The 16,056-nt window shown below is 40.2% G+C and overlaps 3 protein-coding genes across 3 annotated transcripts in view; 1 reads left to right on the top strand and 2 right to left on the bottom strand.

Annotated features, from left to right (window-relative positions):
• Positions 1-16,056, top strand: part of LOC129412077 (LIM/homeobox protein Lhx8-like) — a 121,888-nt gene that overhangs the window by 99,962 nt on the left and 5,870 nt on the right.
• Positions 150-1,383, bottom strand: LOC110167826 (cytochrome b-c1 complex subunit 6, mitochondrial). The gene is made up of 4 exons (XM_020933220.2): positions 1,232-1,383; positions 1,000-1,041; positions 547-708; positions 150-314 (listed from the first exon to the last, which is right to left on the bottom strand). Exons 1-4 carry the CDS (start codon positions 1,274-1,276, stop codon positions 282-284), a joined length of 282 nt encoding a protein of 93 aa, XP_020788879.1. The 5' UTR covers positions 1,277-1,383; the 3' UTR covers positions 150-281.
• On the bottom strand, positions 8,276-15,417 carry LOC110167765 (fibulin-1-like). The gene is made up of 15 exons (XM_055164789.1): positions 14,862-15,417; positions 14,289-14,411; positions 12,301-12,358; positions 12,038-12,229; positions 11,701-11,826; positions 11,475-11,615; positions 11,005-11,130; positions 10,373-10,495; positions 9,793-9,915; positions 9,588-9,710; positions 9,233-9,355; positions 8,938-9,060; positions 8,742-8,867; positions 8,418-8,514; positions 8,276-8,321 (listed from the first exon to the last, which is right to left on the bottom strand). The coding sequence occupies exons 2-14, from the start codon at positions 14,400-14,402 to the stop codon at positions 8,462-8,464; spliced, it is 1,551 nt and encodes a 516-aa protein (XP_055020764.1). The 5' UTR covers positions 14,403-14,411; positions 14,862-15,417; the 3' UTR covers positions 8,276-8,321; positions 8,418-8,461.

Genomic DNA, 16,056 nt, shown 5'->3' with positions numbered 1-16,056 from the left:
TATTATAATAATTATAATAAACTCTCTAAAAGCATACTACATGTGGTAATTCGATTATTTGTTTTACTTGCTGTCAATCAACAGGAACACCCCATCTTAAGTTTATAGTTGAATCCACTAACATGCTAACAAGAATGTGCAGTAGGGAGTAGATTTCTAACTATGAACTTTATTGAATATTTACTAGTATGTAACTAGCACAATGGCTAGACAGATAGAGCACAGAAACACTACAATGACAATTTAATACAACCAACCACTGGATCCACATCCACAGGTTTTTATTTCACAGAATGAAATAATTTATGTGCCACCTAGAAAACACAAAAGTATATTAGCCAATATTTCACAGAAAAAAATTAATAAAACATATTAAATATAGGATGTATTTGGTATTACATTCACTTATGTTTACATCTCACTAAATTGTTAAATGTTTTATTTTTCATTAAATATCTGACAAATTATTTCTTTGTATTTATTCTTTATTTAACCAGGAACTTTGTCTTATTTCACATAGTCACAGAAATCAGTTTCATAACTCACACAGTGGTCCCTTGCATGGAGGAAATCAAACAGCTCTTCAGTGCAATCTTCCTCAGTTGAAGACCGAGACCCCACTCTGGTTTCACACTCTTCCAGACGCCCCCGAGTGTGGACGCAGTGTTCAGCTTCTTCACATTTTTGTCTCAAAGACTCAAGGGGATCCTAGGACAACACACACACACACACACACACGCACACACGCACACACGCACGCACGCACGCGCACACACACACACACACACACACACACACACACACACACACACACCTTTAAAGAAAACTTGTATTTGATAATGCAACAGTGCCATTATAATACGAGCAGTATTTATATTGATAATACACAGTCTCACATAAAAGATCAAATAACTTAAACCTGACTGGTGACTCTAGTCTGAAACAATATATGCTATGTCACAATAAAATGTCAAAATATTATGACAAGGACATCCATACCACCATTTCCTCTTCTTCCTCTTCTTCCTCCTCTTCTTCATCCTGAAATTAAACATGACAAAATACAGTTTAGTTTAATTCATTCCACAACTGTAAGACCTGGGAGTGTGATAATACAATACGGAAGCTAATGCTAATTTAAGATTGTGATAGCTTCCGTTAGCAAGCCAGTGCTAGCTGGACAAGTACATCACACCAAATAGTTTCTTCCATAATAAGTCATTGCATTCACCTCATCGGGCTCGCCATTCATGACCATTTTCTCTTCAAAAACCATTTTAATGTATTTGTCCTAGAGCGGCTGTCAACAACACAGGACGGCTAGAAGGTCACTCCAGTACACCGGCTCTGGCAACTTCCGGTTACGGATTTCAGAATAAATAAATTTAATCCTCACGCTCTCCTCGGGGTCACATAGACCCGGAGAAACTTTTTTTTCCCTTCCCGCTCTCTTGGGGCGGGTCAATCAGACCCAAAAATTTAATTTTCATTTATTTTCTCGCCAGGCGAGCATTTTTGGGTTTGATTGACCGGCCCCAAGACAGCGGGAAGGGAAAAAAATGTTTCTTCGGGTCTATGTGACCTCGAGGAGAGCGTGAGGGTTAATATCCAACACCGATCTGCGCAAAGCATTTTGTTAAGAGAGGGATCAATTAATATCATTTATTCATCGTTCGTCAATATCTCATAATATATACCTACCAAATGGTGACGCCCCTATTAGCATCAGGATCCGCAGCGGATCCGCTTTCGGTCCGCCAAATCCCCCCCACAGTCCGTCCGCTTTGCGGATCCGCTGCGTATTTGTTCCGTATTCGCTTTCTGACTGTTGCTAACCCTAACCCTTAGATGGCCTGCTGTTTCAGAGAGAATCTGCGGTTAAATCATCTTAGATCCGCACTGTGAACGTACTTTTAACTAGAGCCCGACCGATATGGATTTTGTTGTGGCCGATATGAAACCGATATAATGGGAGTTGAAGCTGCCGATAACCGATATAATCACCGATATATTTAGTGATGTAAAAATTCACTGTAAATCTTGAATTGTTTAAAAAAAACTTAGGTTTGGCTCTAGTTGATTTTAAATTGGGTTTATTTAAGCAACATTTATTGTTATTCTGACTCTTTACGTCATATTTACAGACAGTACGTCGGCCTAATGGCATTTTTTGCATCACATTCTAGCTACTACTGATGGGTATTCCAATTCTTTTTAGAGAACCGGCTCTTTTTCTCGGTTCACTAAAAACAGCTGGCTCTTTTGGGTCCTAAGCGGCTCTTCAGATTGTTTTGTTGCAACCAGGACTAAAACAGAACTGAACCAGGACAGAAAAAATACTGTAGCAACCTGCAATAGTTAATTGTTAAAACCTTGTTCCTTTTCTCTAACTGTTATGTGATGTGTTATGTTAAGCTCATGGCCTGCGTGATTGGATGAAAGTTGGGGGGGGCTGGGCTTCTGTTACATTACGCATAAGAGGGGTTGTGAGGGGAGGGGTCGCTCTCTTTCTTGCTTGTTTGGTTCTGTGAGTAGCGTGGTCCCAGGTTGAGCGGGACCTATTGAACTGTTAACCGGGTGTACTGGCGTGGTTACTGCCACAGTAACCCAATTCAGTTCTCGCAATAAAGCGACACTTGTTAACTATTTGTGTGTTCATTACCGGGAGACGCTACAATACTAAACCAGGACTAAAACGGATCTAAACCATGTGTAAAACAGGACTAAACCAGAACTGAACCAGGACTGAGTGTCGGAACTCGGTCTCTATCTCTCTCCCTCTCTCGAGCCCAAGATTAGTCCTGGTTTATTTATTTTATGCTGAACTACAGGCAAATATGCACGTTTTTTCTATCCTATGCACACGCAGATTTCTGAAAGTTTCGTTTTCAGCCGCTGCCGCTGTCAAACTACAACGAGTCTGCACACGGCGTGAAGAGAAAAAAAAGTGAGAGAAAGCGAAAACACGGCTCCCAATCCCAATAAGGATCAGGCTCCCGTCGTTCGCTTCAAAGAGCCGGCTCTAAGAGCCGTTTCGTTCGCGACCGACCCATCACTACTAGCTAGCAAAAAAACTAGCGCTATTAGCCTTTAGCTGTAAATGCTGCGCGCCGCGGTAATTAATTATATGCGCAACTATCATCATTCACACGTCTATTCACAGCTCCTTTACATATCAATGCAGGTTCAGTAACAAATATACGGCCAGTATAGTCACTTTACAATAGGCCAATAGAAAACAGCTTGTTTATGTGCGGGAGCTACAGCAGCTAATAGCAAACTAATGAGAAAAAAATAGCTTCAAAGTCGACATATTTCCAACACTCACCGCTCACACAGGCTCCTCCTCACATCACAAGTCTGCACTAATAAATGTCCTTTTAATCCAGACTCAAACCGATTGTCCGTAAAAAGAATATAATCTCAGTGTTTGGATCTGTGTCTGCGAGTGTAAACAAACACACGTGAGTGACGCGACTCTGGGGATGTGTTCAGGGACAGTATGGACACACACACTGACAAATGACTCCGCGGATAAATACTGATGCGGAGACACATATTAGGACATTTATCTGACTGTAAATTGGAATAAATGAACATAATATAGAGAGTCTAAGATTTATAACGAAGTATAACATGAACATGGGAAATATCGGCCCATATCAGCAAACATATCGGCCGATAGCCGATATGCCTCCAGTTGTCCATATCAGCCGATAATATCGGCCAACCGATATATCGGTCGGGCTCTACTTTTAACACAACAACTTTGTTTTTGACACAATGATTTGTACTATCAATGTGCGGATCCATGGCTAAACCGGTTCGGATTCGCTGCGCGGACGCGCCACTTACCCATCAGCCGTTATCGGGACCTGAGTGGAAAGAAGCAGCATCCACCTGTTGTCCGCGGATTTAACTGTAAGTAATAGTTTAAAAGTTAATTGTATTAGTCATCATTAATGTACATAACGTTAACGTTAGATTGTGGTGTCTGTAAATCTGTGACTGTGTGTGTTTTATCAGTTTTCACGAGTGCAGTCATGAAGACGATGTGAGGTCAGGAGTCAGGATAACTCCATCTCTTGAGGTAGATCCCAGTCTAAATACTATTTTTATATAACGCTACTTATAGTCTTGTATATTTTTACGATCACAGAATTGTAATTCTGCTCCGTGATCATTGGTCGTGTCTAACGGGTTCGGTTCTGGCTGGATGCCGCTCTCGGCGCTCTCCCTTCGGCTGTGGAGCGACGGTGACACCGGTGTCTGATCTGATTGTGTTTTTAACCAGAGATAATTATTATTTGTGTAGACTAGAGTGTTGACTCTTGAGTTGAGACTAAAGTGCAGTCATGTCAGTGCCTTAATACGATAATTTAACGCAACGTGCCTTAATACAATAACGTAACGTAATAAAAAGCACAACTTTTAACAACAGTTAACGTTAGATAACCAACCAAAACTTATGTTGTTTTTCCCCAGATGACATCAGGAGCCCCTGTCCTTCTGCTGAGTGTCCCCATCAAGAGCCCGGCACACTGATCAGAGGTCAGTACTTTTAATGATTTCTGTGACAGTGAGATTTTAGTTTAGAGCCAGATCTGACTTTGTCTCTAACTTTCTGTTATGGGACTTGAGATGGTGCTTCAGGCTTTCAGTGAGAGATCTGACATGTTGACATGAACACTAATGTGTCACATCTAAATTACACTGATATTGACTATGAACACCATCATAAATTGATTATTATATTTTAAATATTGTGGTAAAAGTAAATGTAGTAGTATTGTATATTAACAACAGTGAAATACGTCTCAATCTAATACTCAGGCTTATGCTAAAACAAATAAGTTCAGCTATACTGCGCTAAAGTATTTCCTATGAGTTAAATAATGTTTTTCATCTCTGTTTCAGAATATACTATGGTTAATAAGAAGATAGACATAAGGGCCTGATAAAGACCCTCTGGAGGTAAATACTGCACTTGTATTAAACACTGAGGCCTGAAATGATCCAAACTGATATTTGTGTTTCTCTTATTTGATGTATTACAGAACTCCCTCTGCTGGACCAAGTTCCAAAAATGTAGAGACAGACCCTCTGTAAGTTTACTGTATTAACCTTCTTTTATTCACTTTCATAACTAAACATATGCACATTATAATCACACCTGTTGTTGTGCATATTGTTTCTTTCAGAACATGCTATGGTTGAGTTTAAAGACTGACCCTCTGTAAGTGCACAGATCTCTCCAATCAAGTGTTTACCTTTTATGTTCAAATCACACAGCCACTGTCATGACTTACAATGTTCTTCACAAACCTGAACTCTAACTCCTTACAAGAATAAGAGGTGTAATGGGGTGTTTAATACACACTGGTGTCATTTCAGATGCTGTGAGAAAGGGGAAGCCCAGTCCTGGACACTGATAGACTGGATCTTCACCAGTAGGACTGGAGAGGAGCCAGACTCACTGCACCTCTGCCTCAAAACCTCTGCCTCAGACTGAAGCTAAAGACAGAGGCTCTGAAGCTCCCACACTGCACACTCTATAAGAACAACCATCCGTCTAATTGTACTGTGGTAGTAAACACAAGTTAAGTTTTAGTATAACAGTATGGTATGGCTACACTCAGTCTCATCTGTCCAGGCTTTTACTCATATAGCTAATATTTGTTTTTTGCCATTTAAAAATAACAAAAACTTTGCTTAACTTGAAGTATTTTTAGTAAAAACTGTAAATTGTCATTTTCATATTAAGAATGAAGCATTGGTTAACTCAAAGGGTATATAAGTCCTATACCATTAATAATAATTATTCATGTCCTAAGATTTCTAATTAATGATTCAAATAAACATTGTTTACAATGTAAAAAAAAAAAAAAAAAAGGTTCTTTTTTTCTTAATTAATGAGATTTAGTGATAGGATATCACTGATCCAACTCTGAAATTGTTTAAGTTTATGTTTTTAAATTTAAGCCTTTATATCCTAGTTTTAATACTTGCTGTAAAAGTTTTATGTACAATTACAATGCAAATGCTGCTGGTGTGTATTTAGGTCAGTAGGAAGTTCATCAGTATTAAATCTGAAGCATATTTAGGCTCCTAACGACACAATAAACAGATTCGCGGCAGATCCGGGGCAGATAACCCGGTTCTGAAAGCGGATCCAAAACGGGTCCCGGGCGGATCCGCGAGATACGCAGCGGATCAGCCGCTTATTTTGACGGATCCGCGGCGGATCCGTTGCGGATATTTTTTGCTATGTGGGGCACTTAATTAAGTCATTAACAGAGATTTATTTTTTGCATGTTAAGACAAAAAACTAAGAAAAACAATTCCAGTTGTGAAAGAACATTAAGTTCAAGGGCACATCAGTGAAGTGGGCTGCTGCTAAACCTAAAAGTAGGTTTATGTACAAAATGTCACCGCACTCAGGTAGGTGATAGCAGCCATACTTTGGGCTCCAGTCTTAAACAGATCATGATTAGAATACATTTCTGAATTGGCCTGAATTATAGTTAACACAAGTTATTTTAAAGTATTTTATTTTAAATAACATATAAAGGCATTCATCACAATGTAGATCCCATCAGTGATAAACAAGAATTGCAAAATATTTTAGATCACATTTTGTCAACCATAACCTACTTGTTGTTGGGCTACTGTTTCTTGGTGTGGACAGTGTTTAAACAGTGGTTCATGTATTCATCTTCTCTGGACACTGAGTTTTATACCCCACTCTATATGCCTGCACATACACTCGTGCCTGGTTCATCCTGGAAAATCACACACACAGTACCATAAAAAAAAAAATATATGTATATATATATATATATAAAATACTACTATTGCTACCTGTATTTAGTGCAAAGCTGTACACCAAGAGGTCCACAGCGATCAACGTAACTCTCTCTGAAGGCCTTCCTCACGGCTCGAGCCATACTGACCACTGTAGTAACCACTGGGCATGTCCTTGGACACAACAACAAATTGTCTTAATATAGATTGGTTAAAATCATTCAAACTTTCATAGGTTACAGACAGCATTGATACATACAGTCGTTCACAGCGAAGGCCAGTGGTGCCTGCAGCACAGGTGCAGGTGTTGTGAGGGCTGCATGTGCCTCCATGTTTACAGGGTGGCACACAGGGAATGGTCACCGCTAAGAGGACAGAAACAGTTTTACTCCTTAAAGAACTGTTTTTTTTACAACAATCCTTAACAATGTTTACCTGTTTCACAGTAAACTCCAGTGAATCCTTTGCTACACTGGCACCTGTTAAGGCCTACACACACTCCTCCATTTATACAAGGCTTTTGACACTGAACAGGTTCTGTAAAAACAAATGGGGCAATAGTCAGCTGATATTAAGTTGATGGTTCAAACCAATTATGTACTTGCAGAAAACATTCCTTGTCATAAAAACAAACACATTAATATTACCTATCTGACAGCGTGCTCCTTGCCATCCCCCCACACAAATGCATTTGTTCACATCTACACATCTCCCTCCATTTTGACAGGCAGGCGTGCAAAGGGCTGAAAGGCCACATGCAGAGTGACAGCATCAGCCTTATGTACATCAAAAATGTTGTGTAAATTTAACACTTGCACAATAGACACACTGGGGTAGAAATATCCCCCCACCATAAATACCTGTGCGCCTTTTGTAAATAATGCATGACAGCTGTAACTAAAGCCAGATGTTCCAGTGGTTTTGGTACTCACGCAATAGACACTGGGGGCCTGTGTAGTCAGAAGGACACTGGCATGTTTTAGGTCCCACACAGCGACCACCGTTAGCGCAGGGCAAATCACAAACCGCTAAATAGACATATGTATATAAGCATGGTACAGCAAAGCCTTAATAATAAAACAGTTGTGATCTACACACTGCATTGACATGATAAGCATTTTATCTTTACATACATTTCCTGTGTGTTTACTTGTTACCTGTGTGGCAGCCTACTCCAGTCCAGCCTGCTGGACACAAGCATTTGTTCCACCTCATACAGCTGCCCCCATGTGCACAAGGGGGGGAGCACATGGCTGAAACATATGACCACATTTTAACAGAAGTTACAGGACCCACTGTGCTATTAAACTCAATCATCTTTCATTGTATAAAATCGTTCACAGGTATATAAAAGAAAACAGAATAGCTTCTTAAGAAATCAATTCAAGCATAAATCAATCTGTCACAAAGAGAAGACCATTTACCCGAGCAGCCAGGTCCTGGATAACCTGGTGGACAATCACAGCTATTTGGGGCTACACATATGCCATAATTTTGACAAGGAGGATCACACAAGGCTGAAATACAAAAACACATATAAATAATCATGTGGAGAAAGATAATGTGAATTGTTCCCACTCACGTTGACACTTTGTGGGGTAGTCTGTTCTTACAGTGTAGCCTTCTCTGCATGAGCAGTTGAAGCCACCAGGATGATTTACACACACTGCTCGCAGCCTCCATTTGTGAAGTCCCCGCACTCATTAACATCTACAATAAATCAAATAGGAGTTACGTAACAGTAGCTAATCTTCTGCTTCATTAACTGTTCAAACATAACATTTATCTTCCTTTTGTTGCTAAGACTATAAGAGGATTACATTAAAGGGCAGTTATGAATTATCCACAAACATGTCATATAATTTTAGATGTAACTGAAACTTTAAGTTTCAATAAACTGACACTTGGAAAACAGAGAAAGAGCTAGTCTCTATTACCCAAACAGCCCCAAAGATCTGAGTCCAGTTTCCAGCCCTCTCTACAACGGCATTGGATCTGTCCATCGGCCCTCACAGAGCACACGTGCTCACAGCCACCATTTCTCCACTTGCACGATGTTACATCTGCCCAGACAATTATTCAATTAATAATGAATAAAAGATAACAAGACTGTAACATACTGCTTTGACTTACTCATGCATGTGAGGTTATCTGTGTGCAAAAGTAGCGGAAATGGACACTGACAGGTGTGTCCTCCAGGAGAGTTGGTACAGATGTGAGAGCAGCCTCCATTTTGGAGTTTACATTCATCAATGTCTGAATGCACAGCCAAAAATATACATTAACAAATCTGCACACATTTAAATGCTAGCTGGAGCATTACATGCATTAAATGTACTGGTTTGGCATCAAACCCATTATTGGCAGAGCACTGTTTATTTAGAGACTGAAAATGTATGAAGAGTGAGATGGAGTCAGTGTGACTGACCCACACAGGTGGAGCCGTCGATGTGCAGCTGGTATCCAGGCCTGCAGGAGCATTCATAAGATCCCTGTGTGTTAATACAACCATGTGCACAAGTTCCATTGAGGGCCAAACACTCATCCACATCTGAGAGACCAGAAACACTTCATCAGGTTTGTGGCACAAGATATAAGGTCTACACGGTCCACAATCTAAGCTGTACATCTAATACAGTTAGAAAGAACACTTTCATCTTCTAAGATGACTGTATCTTAAATTATTGGGTTATATTTATTTAAATAGTCAAAGCTAGAATAAAAATTGTTTACTGAATTAGATGAGCTGATAATTTGCTGCACCTACCACAAGGCAGAATTACCTGTACAGTTATGTCTATCTTTGTCGAGTTGGTACCCTGAAGCACACTGACAGTGGTAACTTCCGGATTCATTAGTGCAGTTGTGTGCACACTGGCCATTGTTCACTGCACACTCATCAACATCTGTAATAAAACAAAGGCAGATTCAGTGTTTTGTACTGGTGTGCTTTAGCACATACACCTCATGTATTTGCTGTTCACACACCAAAACAGGAGTGTCCATCTCCATTAAAGCCCTGATAGCACTGGCAGAAATAAGAACCGATAATGTTTCCACAGCGAGCATTGGTGTCACAGTCATTGTCACCGGACAAGCACTCATTTTTATCTGAGGAAAAAAAAAATTCTTAAAACAAAGTTGTCCATTTACTAGAAGTTACCTGTTAACATCTGAGGTAAATTTACTACATTTCTCTTGCACAAATTAAACTATTAATATGTTTATCATTACAGGAGACAGTGCTAGAACTACCAACTCCCCTTTGCTTCTTGCGGTAACAAACAAACAGTGAGACACAACAGAAATGAATAGGTTTTTTTATGATGTTCCTTTGTAAAATAATAAAATAATAGTAATAACTGATTGGGAGAGCTATTCAGACTACTAAATACTAATGAATGTTTCTACTGCTACTAATTACTTTTTCCTCAAACACAGGTGAAAACAAATCACCAAAGGTGATGTATCTTGATACAAAACAACAGGCCACATTAAAACACATGAGGAAGGTGACCCAGCACACGGGATGCACAGTTTTCCATTGAGAGAGGTACTAATTACGTACCTTCGCAGTGTGTGCCGTTTCCGTGGTAACCTGGTTGACAAACACACTTGTAGCTCCCGAGTGAGTTTTCACACACGCCCTGACCAGCACACACCTCGGGACTCTCCTCACACTCATCCACATCTGGGACACACACATGTGGGAAGCCAAAAATGCTTTCAAATTACTTTTAAATATGTATCTGGCCAAATCTGAGTATTTGATATAAAATATGATATGAATTTCATGGAAACACAAACTAACAAACCAACAAATTGTCTTAAAAATTAACAAATAAAAAAATACTGATCTGAGGGTTCAAGATTATCTAATGGATAATTATTTTCCTGAAAGAAAACCAGCAAAAAGGCACAATTTGAAACAAGAATAGTTTTTCATACCTTGACATACAGTGTAGTTTGGGCACACTGGACCTACAGTAAAATGCATTCAGAAGCAGGTGTGGCAAACATAGCGCATAAAAACAGAGACGCATTAAGAGCAACACATTACTCAAACACACACTCAGATTTTGGCATAAATAAAAGACATTACAGTTCAACAAGAAAGGAGAGAAAAGCCACAAATATGCAAAGCAAGCAGGCATGATGCACAAGTTAAAACAGGGTTTCTACAGCTTTTAGCTGACTGACCAACACATGCGAGGTGCTCTGCTCTGAAGCCTGGCCTGCACTGGCACAGGAAGCTGCCTGGAGTGTTCAAACAGGTGTTTCCAAACTCACGATGACACTGGTCTTCAAAGCTGCACTCATCTACATCTGTGAGACATATCCACATGAAACATTTAAGATTTTACAATCAATGTAGGCCCTCTCAATCCTATAAAACGTTTAACATTTTGACTAATACAAGTAGGTCTACTTTAAGTTAAGTTGTATTTATCAACTAATGATAATAAAATATTAGAAGTTAACTATCATTAACTACATTAACAAATTCATTATCTAAATTGATTATCTCAATTATCTAAAATTAACATTCTGTTGATTTTGAAATGTACAAATCCATAAACTGCTAAACTAGTTTATAAAGGCATTTTTTAAATGTTAACACTCTATTTTACACAAACAATGGATGGGCAGATCCCATAGTGATCTCTTACCAACACAGACTTTTCCATTTACATCCATTATATAGCCCAAAGGGCACAAACAGGTGAAAGAACCAATAGTGTTTTTGCACTCAGCATTGCCCTGGCAGGCCTGCAGTCCCATCACTCTAGCCAGTTCACATTCATCTATGTCTGCATTAGAAACAAATATCTGCATTTCAATAAACAAGATGACAGATACACTAATGTAATATTACCATTCACAAAACAGACAGACCTTGGCATCCTGATGCTCCCATCAAGTAACCACGAAGACAACTACAGGAGTATGACCCAGGGGTGTTACTGCAGATGGCACTGGGACCACACAGGCCAGATGCCTCTTCACTGCACTCATCCACATCTGTCCATTTCACACAACATAACAGACAGAGCAAAACTAATTTCTTTACTAGGCTAATTTTACTCCATGGTCTAAAGGAAGGTCTATTTAATAAACGCCACTGAATATCTATGGTATTACATTTTGGTATAATAGTTGGTAGAGTACTCATTGAGAACATCAATCTGGGATATTGAAAAGATATATGAAATGCACAGAAGTAAAGGCCTACCTTTACATTCCATCTCCACCAGATCTTTCACCATAGTAAAGCCTAGCGGACAGGAGCAGTTATCCTTGTCCTTCACCAGGTGGAGTGGACAGCCACACTCTGTGCTGTTCTTCAGAGGGATTTGGTTTCCTGGACAGTAAAATGCTGAAGTGGATTGCTGAACTGCAGTCATTGTTGTGTTCCAAAGAGGAGCTAATAATAAATAAAACATTATTCATTAGACAATCTCAAAGAATCAAAGGTACATGGTTAAAATAACTTACAAGTGGTAGGTGTTCGGCTTGTAGTTTCACTAGTATTTCCAATAACATTGTCGACCAACTAAAAAGAAAAGCATCCAGACATTTGAAAGTTGCAGATGAAGATGCACTGCTTTAAGGTGTGTTCACACTTGTCCTCATTACTCATTAGGTCCTGTTCCAGGCCTCGTTTAGACCTGGATTCATTCCAAATTAGTCCTAATTTTGTTCCAGTGTAAGTGTCATTAAAATGCATTATGCAAAACAAGTTCATTTTGATTTAAAGGTTGTATAGAGGATTTTCCAAGGAACGAGAAATCCAGCGACTGTTTGTCCTTTTTCAAATGTTGCGCATGCGTGAAACCACCCCACCTCCCCTACAGCTCCCAACGTAGAAACGCCTCCTCCCGCCTCCTCCTTACGCCAGAAACAGGTTTGTTTACAGCCGGTGCGCTGCACATGACTTGTAAACAACTAACTACAGTGTTGGTTAGGCAAGGCAGAGAAGTGAGGAGCGGGGGGAGCGGGTGCGCGGACATTTCGTGCGCGGACGAGAAGTGAGGAGTAGAAAGAAGAGCAGAGCAGGGAGCAGGGAGAGGAGAGAGGAGAGGGGAGCGGTGCGCGGAGATTCCGTGCCCGGAGAAGTGAGGAGCAGGGGGAAGAGCGGATCGGGCAGCGGGGAGAGGAGCAGGAAAGGGGTGCAGAGAAGGTTGTGCGGAGATTCCGTGCGAATGAACTAGCTACAACACGCAGCAGCAAGCGGACTCTTTCTTTGCCTTGAAAATTACGTTTTCAGACATAGGATATCACTTTCGTGTCCTGAAAAACGTTTGACTAGTTCTTGGAAATACAGTACGTTTTCATAATAAGCAGAAGTGACCTGTCCAGGAGTAATTTGGCGACCAATGCGTCAGTCTTTAGACCCTGCGTCTGCTTCAGTCGCGCCATCGCTGGAATGAATCTTCAAGAATCACCTTAGTTTGGCTTCGCTGCTTTTCCCCTTTTCTTCTTTCAGCAATCTCAAAAACGGACTTTCTTTTGCGGCTAACTGCTCCTGGATTCTTGTCTGCCATTGCAACAAACTTTGTGCTAACTGCAAGGAAGATATAGGTCAAAAAAAGCCGCTAAGAACTGTTGCGTTGGTGGAGTAAACAGCGTCTGTGCGGCTTGCGTCTGTGGACTGCGTGACAGGCGTACGTAAACCACGTACCGGCGGCGCGCAGGCAGGTCAGTTACGCTAGAAACGTAGGGAGATTGATTGACAGCCTGTCAGCTAACAGATAACGAGGCAGTGTCGTTATCTATTGGCAAATGTTTAGCCCCACCACGTCCAGAGTTGATGAATTTTTATTCTCTTTTTTTTGGTCATCATAATTACAAGGCTACTGCATCTCTATAATGCTATCATTGACAATTTGAAACAAAAAAAAATCCTCCATACAACCTTTAAGAAAATTACAAGTTAAAATTATTATGTTAAAATTTGTTTAAAAATGATTACAATTCATACAGGAAAATTATGTTTTACTTTATATAAATATATGACTGTATTAATTTCATTTGGTTTGGTACCGCAATTGTCACGAGACTTTGAGAAATTGATATCGGGCCACAGGTAGATCGCATACGCCCTCTTATGCTAAAGATCATTAGAGCGAGAGCCACGATTTCGGCAGCTACAGCAGCTAACCGGCTGCACGAGATATAAAGTGCGCCAATCGCGCAGATTTCCTTTTCTTAAAGATCTCCGATGTGACAGGCGGCCACGAGGTAGCTAATTTCATCGGTACTTCTGTGTTAGCAAATATGGAGTGTCTAATTATATCTTTTATGTGTCCTGTAGTTTTACGGCATTTGTTAAGGCTAATAAATGCGCCAGTACTCGAGAACCGTGTGCAGTGTTGTCATTGAGGAGCTACATCCAGTTTGATGTGATCCAGGTGTAAGTGTCGACACACTCTTAGTGGATGATTCAAATGTGCATGACCCAGGGTGTTTAGAGTTTCACTGACCAGGCTCTTGGAGACGTGGGGGGACTTCAAGACTTCATTCTCCTCGGGGCTCAAAGGCTGACAGAAGGACACAAGCAGGAGCAGCGCTGATAGCAGAGTCCACAGGTGATTCATCACCAGAATCTGTTTTAACAGAGATGAACCGTGAGCCCCCTCATTACTATTGAGAGCAGAAACAATTACAGCTGAGTGGGCCTAATTAAAGAATCTTCATGCTCAGCAGTAATGTAGCAACATGTCCAGGCAGGCAAATGAGGGAAGAGCACCCTGTTATTACCTTCGCCCATGGGCTGTCTGTTCGGAACAATAGAAACACTTTAACAGCTACAGAAAGACTTCTCAATGCAAACATTTAATCTTTTTTATTCACGCTAAAAATGATGTGTTATGTCATGCTAAAAAATAAGTCTGCAGCTCTGTGGATGGTTTCCATCTTTTTTATTGTTACGCTAAAAAAATAAGTCTGCAGCTCTGTGGATGGTTTCCATTAAACAACTCAATAAAGACACAGATGTGGCTCATAGAGTTTTTCCTTAAAACTTGAACAGTTAAAGCTGCATTGAATCAACTCACCCCTCTTGGATTTACTGGCCCAGACGTATGTATCTCCACAGCAGGTTAAACAGTTTTCAAGATGTCACCAAACTTTGGTCGCTTCTCCAAATGCGAACTCCAGTCTGCTGTCAGTGTGGGGGGCTGTATGCAGCAGTAGTGACTCTACATCCTGTTTAACTTTGTACTTCCCATTCCCCAAATCCCAAATTACCCAGAGAAAGAGAGAGAGGAAGAAGGAGGAGGGAGAAAGAGGGAGGAGACAGCCCATGAAAGGCCTTTAGATGCCCTAGTATAAAACCTTGACCTCCAGGTCATAAAGAAGACTATGTTGTAAAAAGAACAATCAAATTGTCCAAAAGTAAATGTACTATTCCTAAGAGGACTTTACAAACACCTGCCCTACAGAGTTAAATAATACAAAACAAATTTTGTAATTTTCACAATTTATTAACATACTGATATGTTTTGTACATCTTTGCACTGAGCAAGCTAGTCATGTTTTATGCATCAGTCTTTTGCATGGATTTACAAATCACCAGAATTTCTAGACAGCGCTACAATGTCTCCTCTTCAACAAGTTATGAGTAGTTTTAGAGCGGAAACATAACTGAAGGGTTCTAGCTCATGTTGACTTAATCTTCAGGGGCAATTAAGAGTAGCCATCTTTAACTGAGCAAAAGCATGTCTTTAAAGGAATCTGCAGTACCTGAGAGAACCCACAATAACTCAAGGAGGACAGACTCCGCCCAGTGAGACATGACCCCTTCGTATGGCTGCCTATCAAAATGGCCACACACCCAAGACCCAAAGTTACTGGGATAAGCTTTAGTCCTGACCTGAAGAGGAAGTAAAATGTCAGCTCACATGGTCCATTCATTATTAAGCAGTGTTAAATATTTAAAGCATTTACAATAGAGCCCGACCGATATGGATTTTGCTGTGGCCGATATGAAACCGATATAATGGGGTTTGGCGCTGCCGATAGCCGATATAATCGGCGATATATTTAGTGATATAAAAATTCACTGTAAATGTTGAATTGTTTAAAAAACTTAGGTTTGGCTCTGGTGGATTTTAAATTGGGTTTATTTAGGCAACATTTATTGTTATTCTGCCTCTTTACATCATATTTACAGACAGTAGGTTGGCTTAATGGCATTTTTGCATCACATTCTAGACACTAGTGATGGGTATTCCAGTTCTTTTTAGAGAA

Source organism: Boleophthalmus pectinirostris, unplaced genomic scaffold (assembly GCF_026225935.1).
Source record: "Boleophthalmus pectinirostris isolate CB_2022bp ecotype Guang Dong unplaced genomic scaffold, ASM2622593v1 HiC_scaffold_7, whole genome shotgun sequence".
Lineage (NCBI taxonomy): Eukaryota > Metazoa > Chordata > Actinopteri > Gobiiformes > Gobiidae > Boleophthalmus > Boleophthalmus pectinirostris.
The sequence above is the reverse complement of the archived record's forward strand: the minus strand, read 5'-3'. Positions and strand labels throughout refer to the sequence as shown.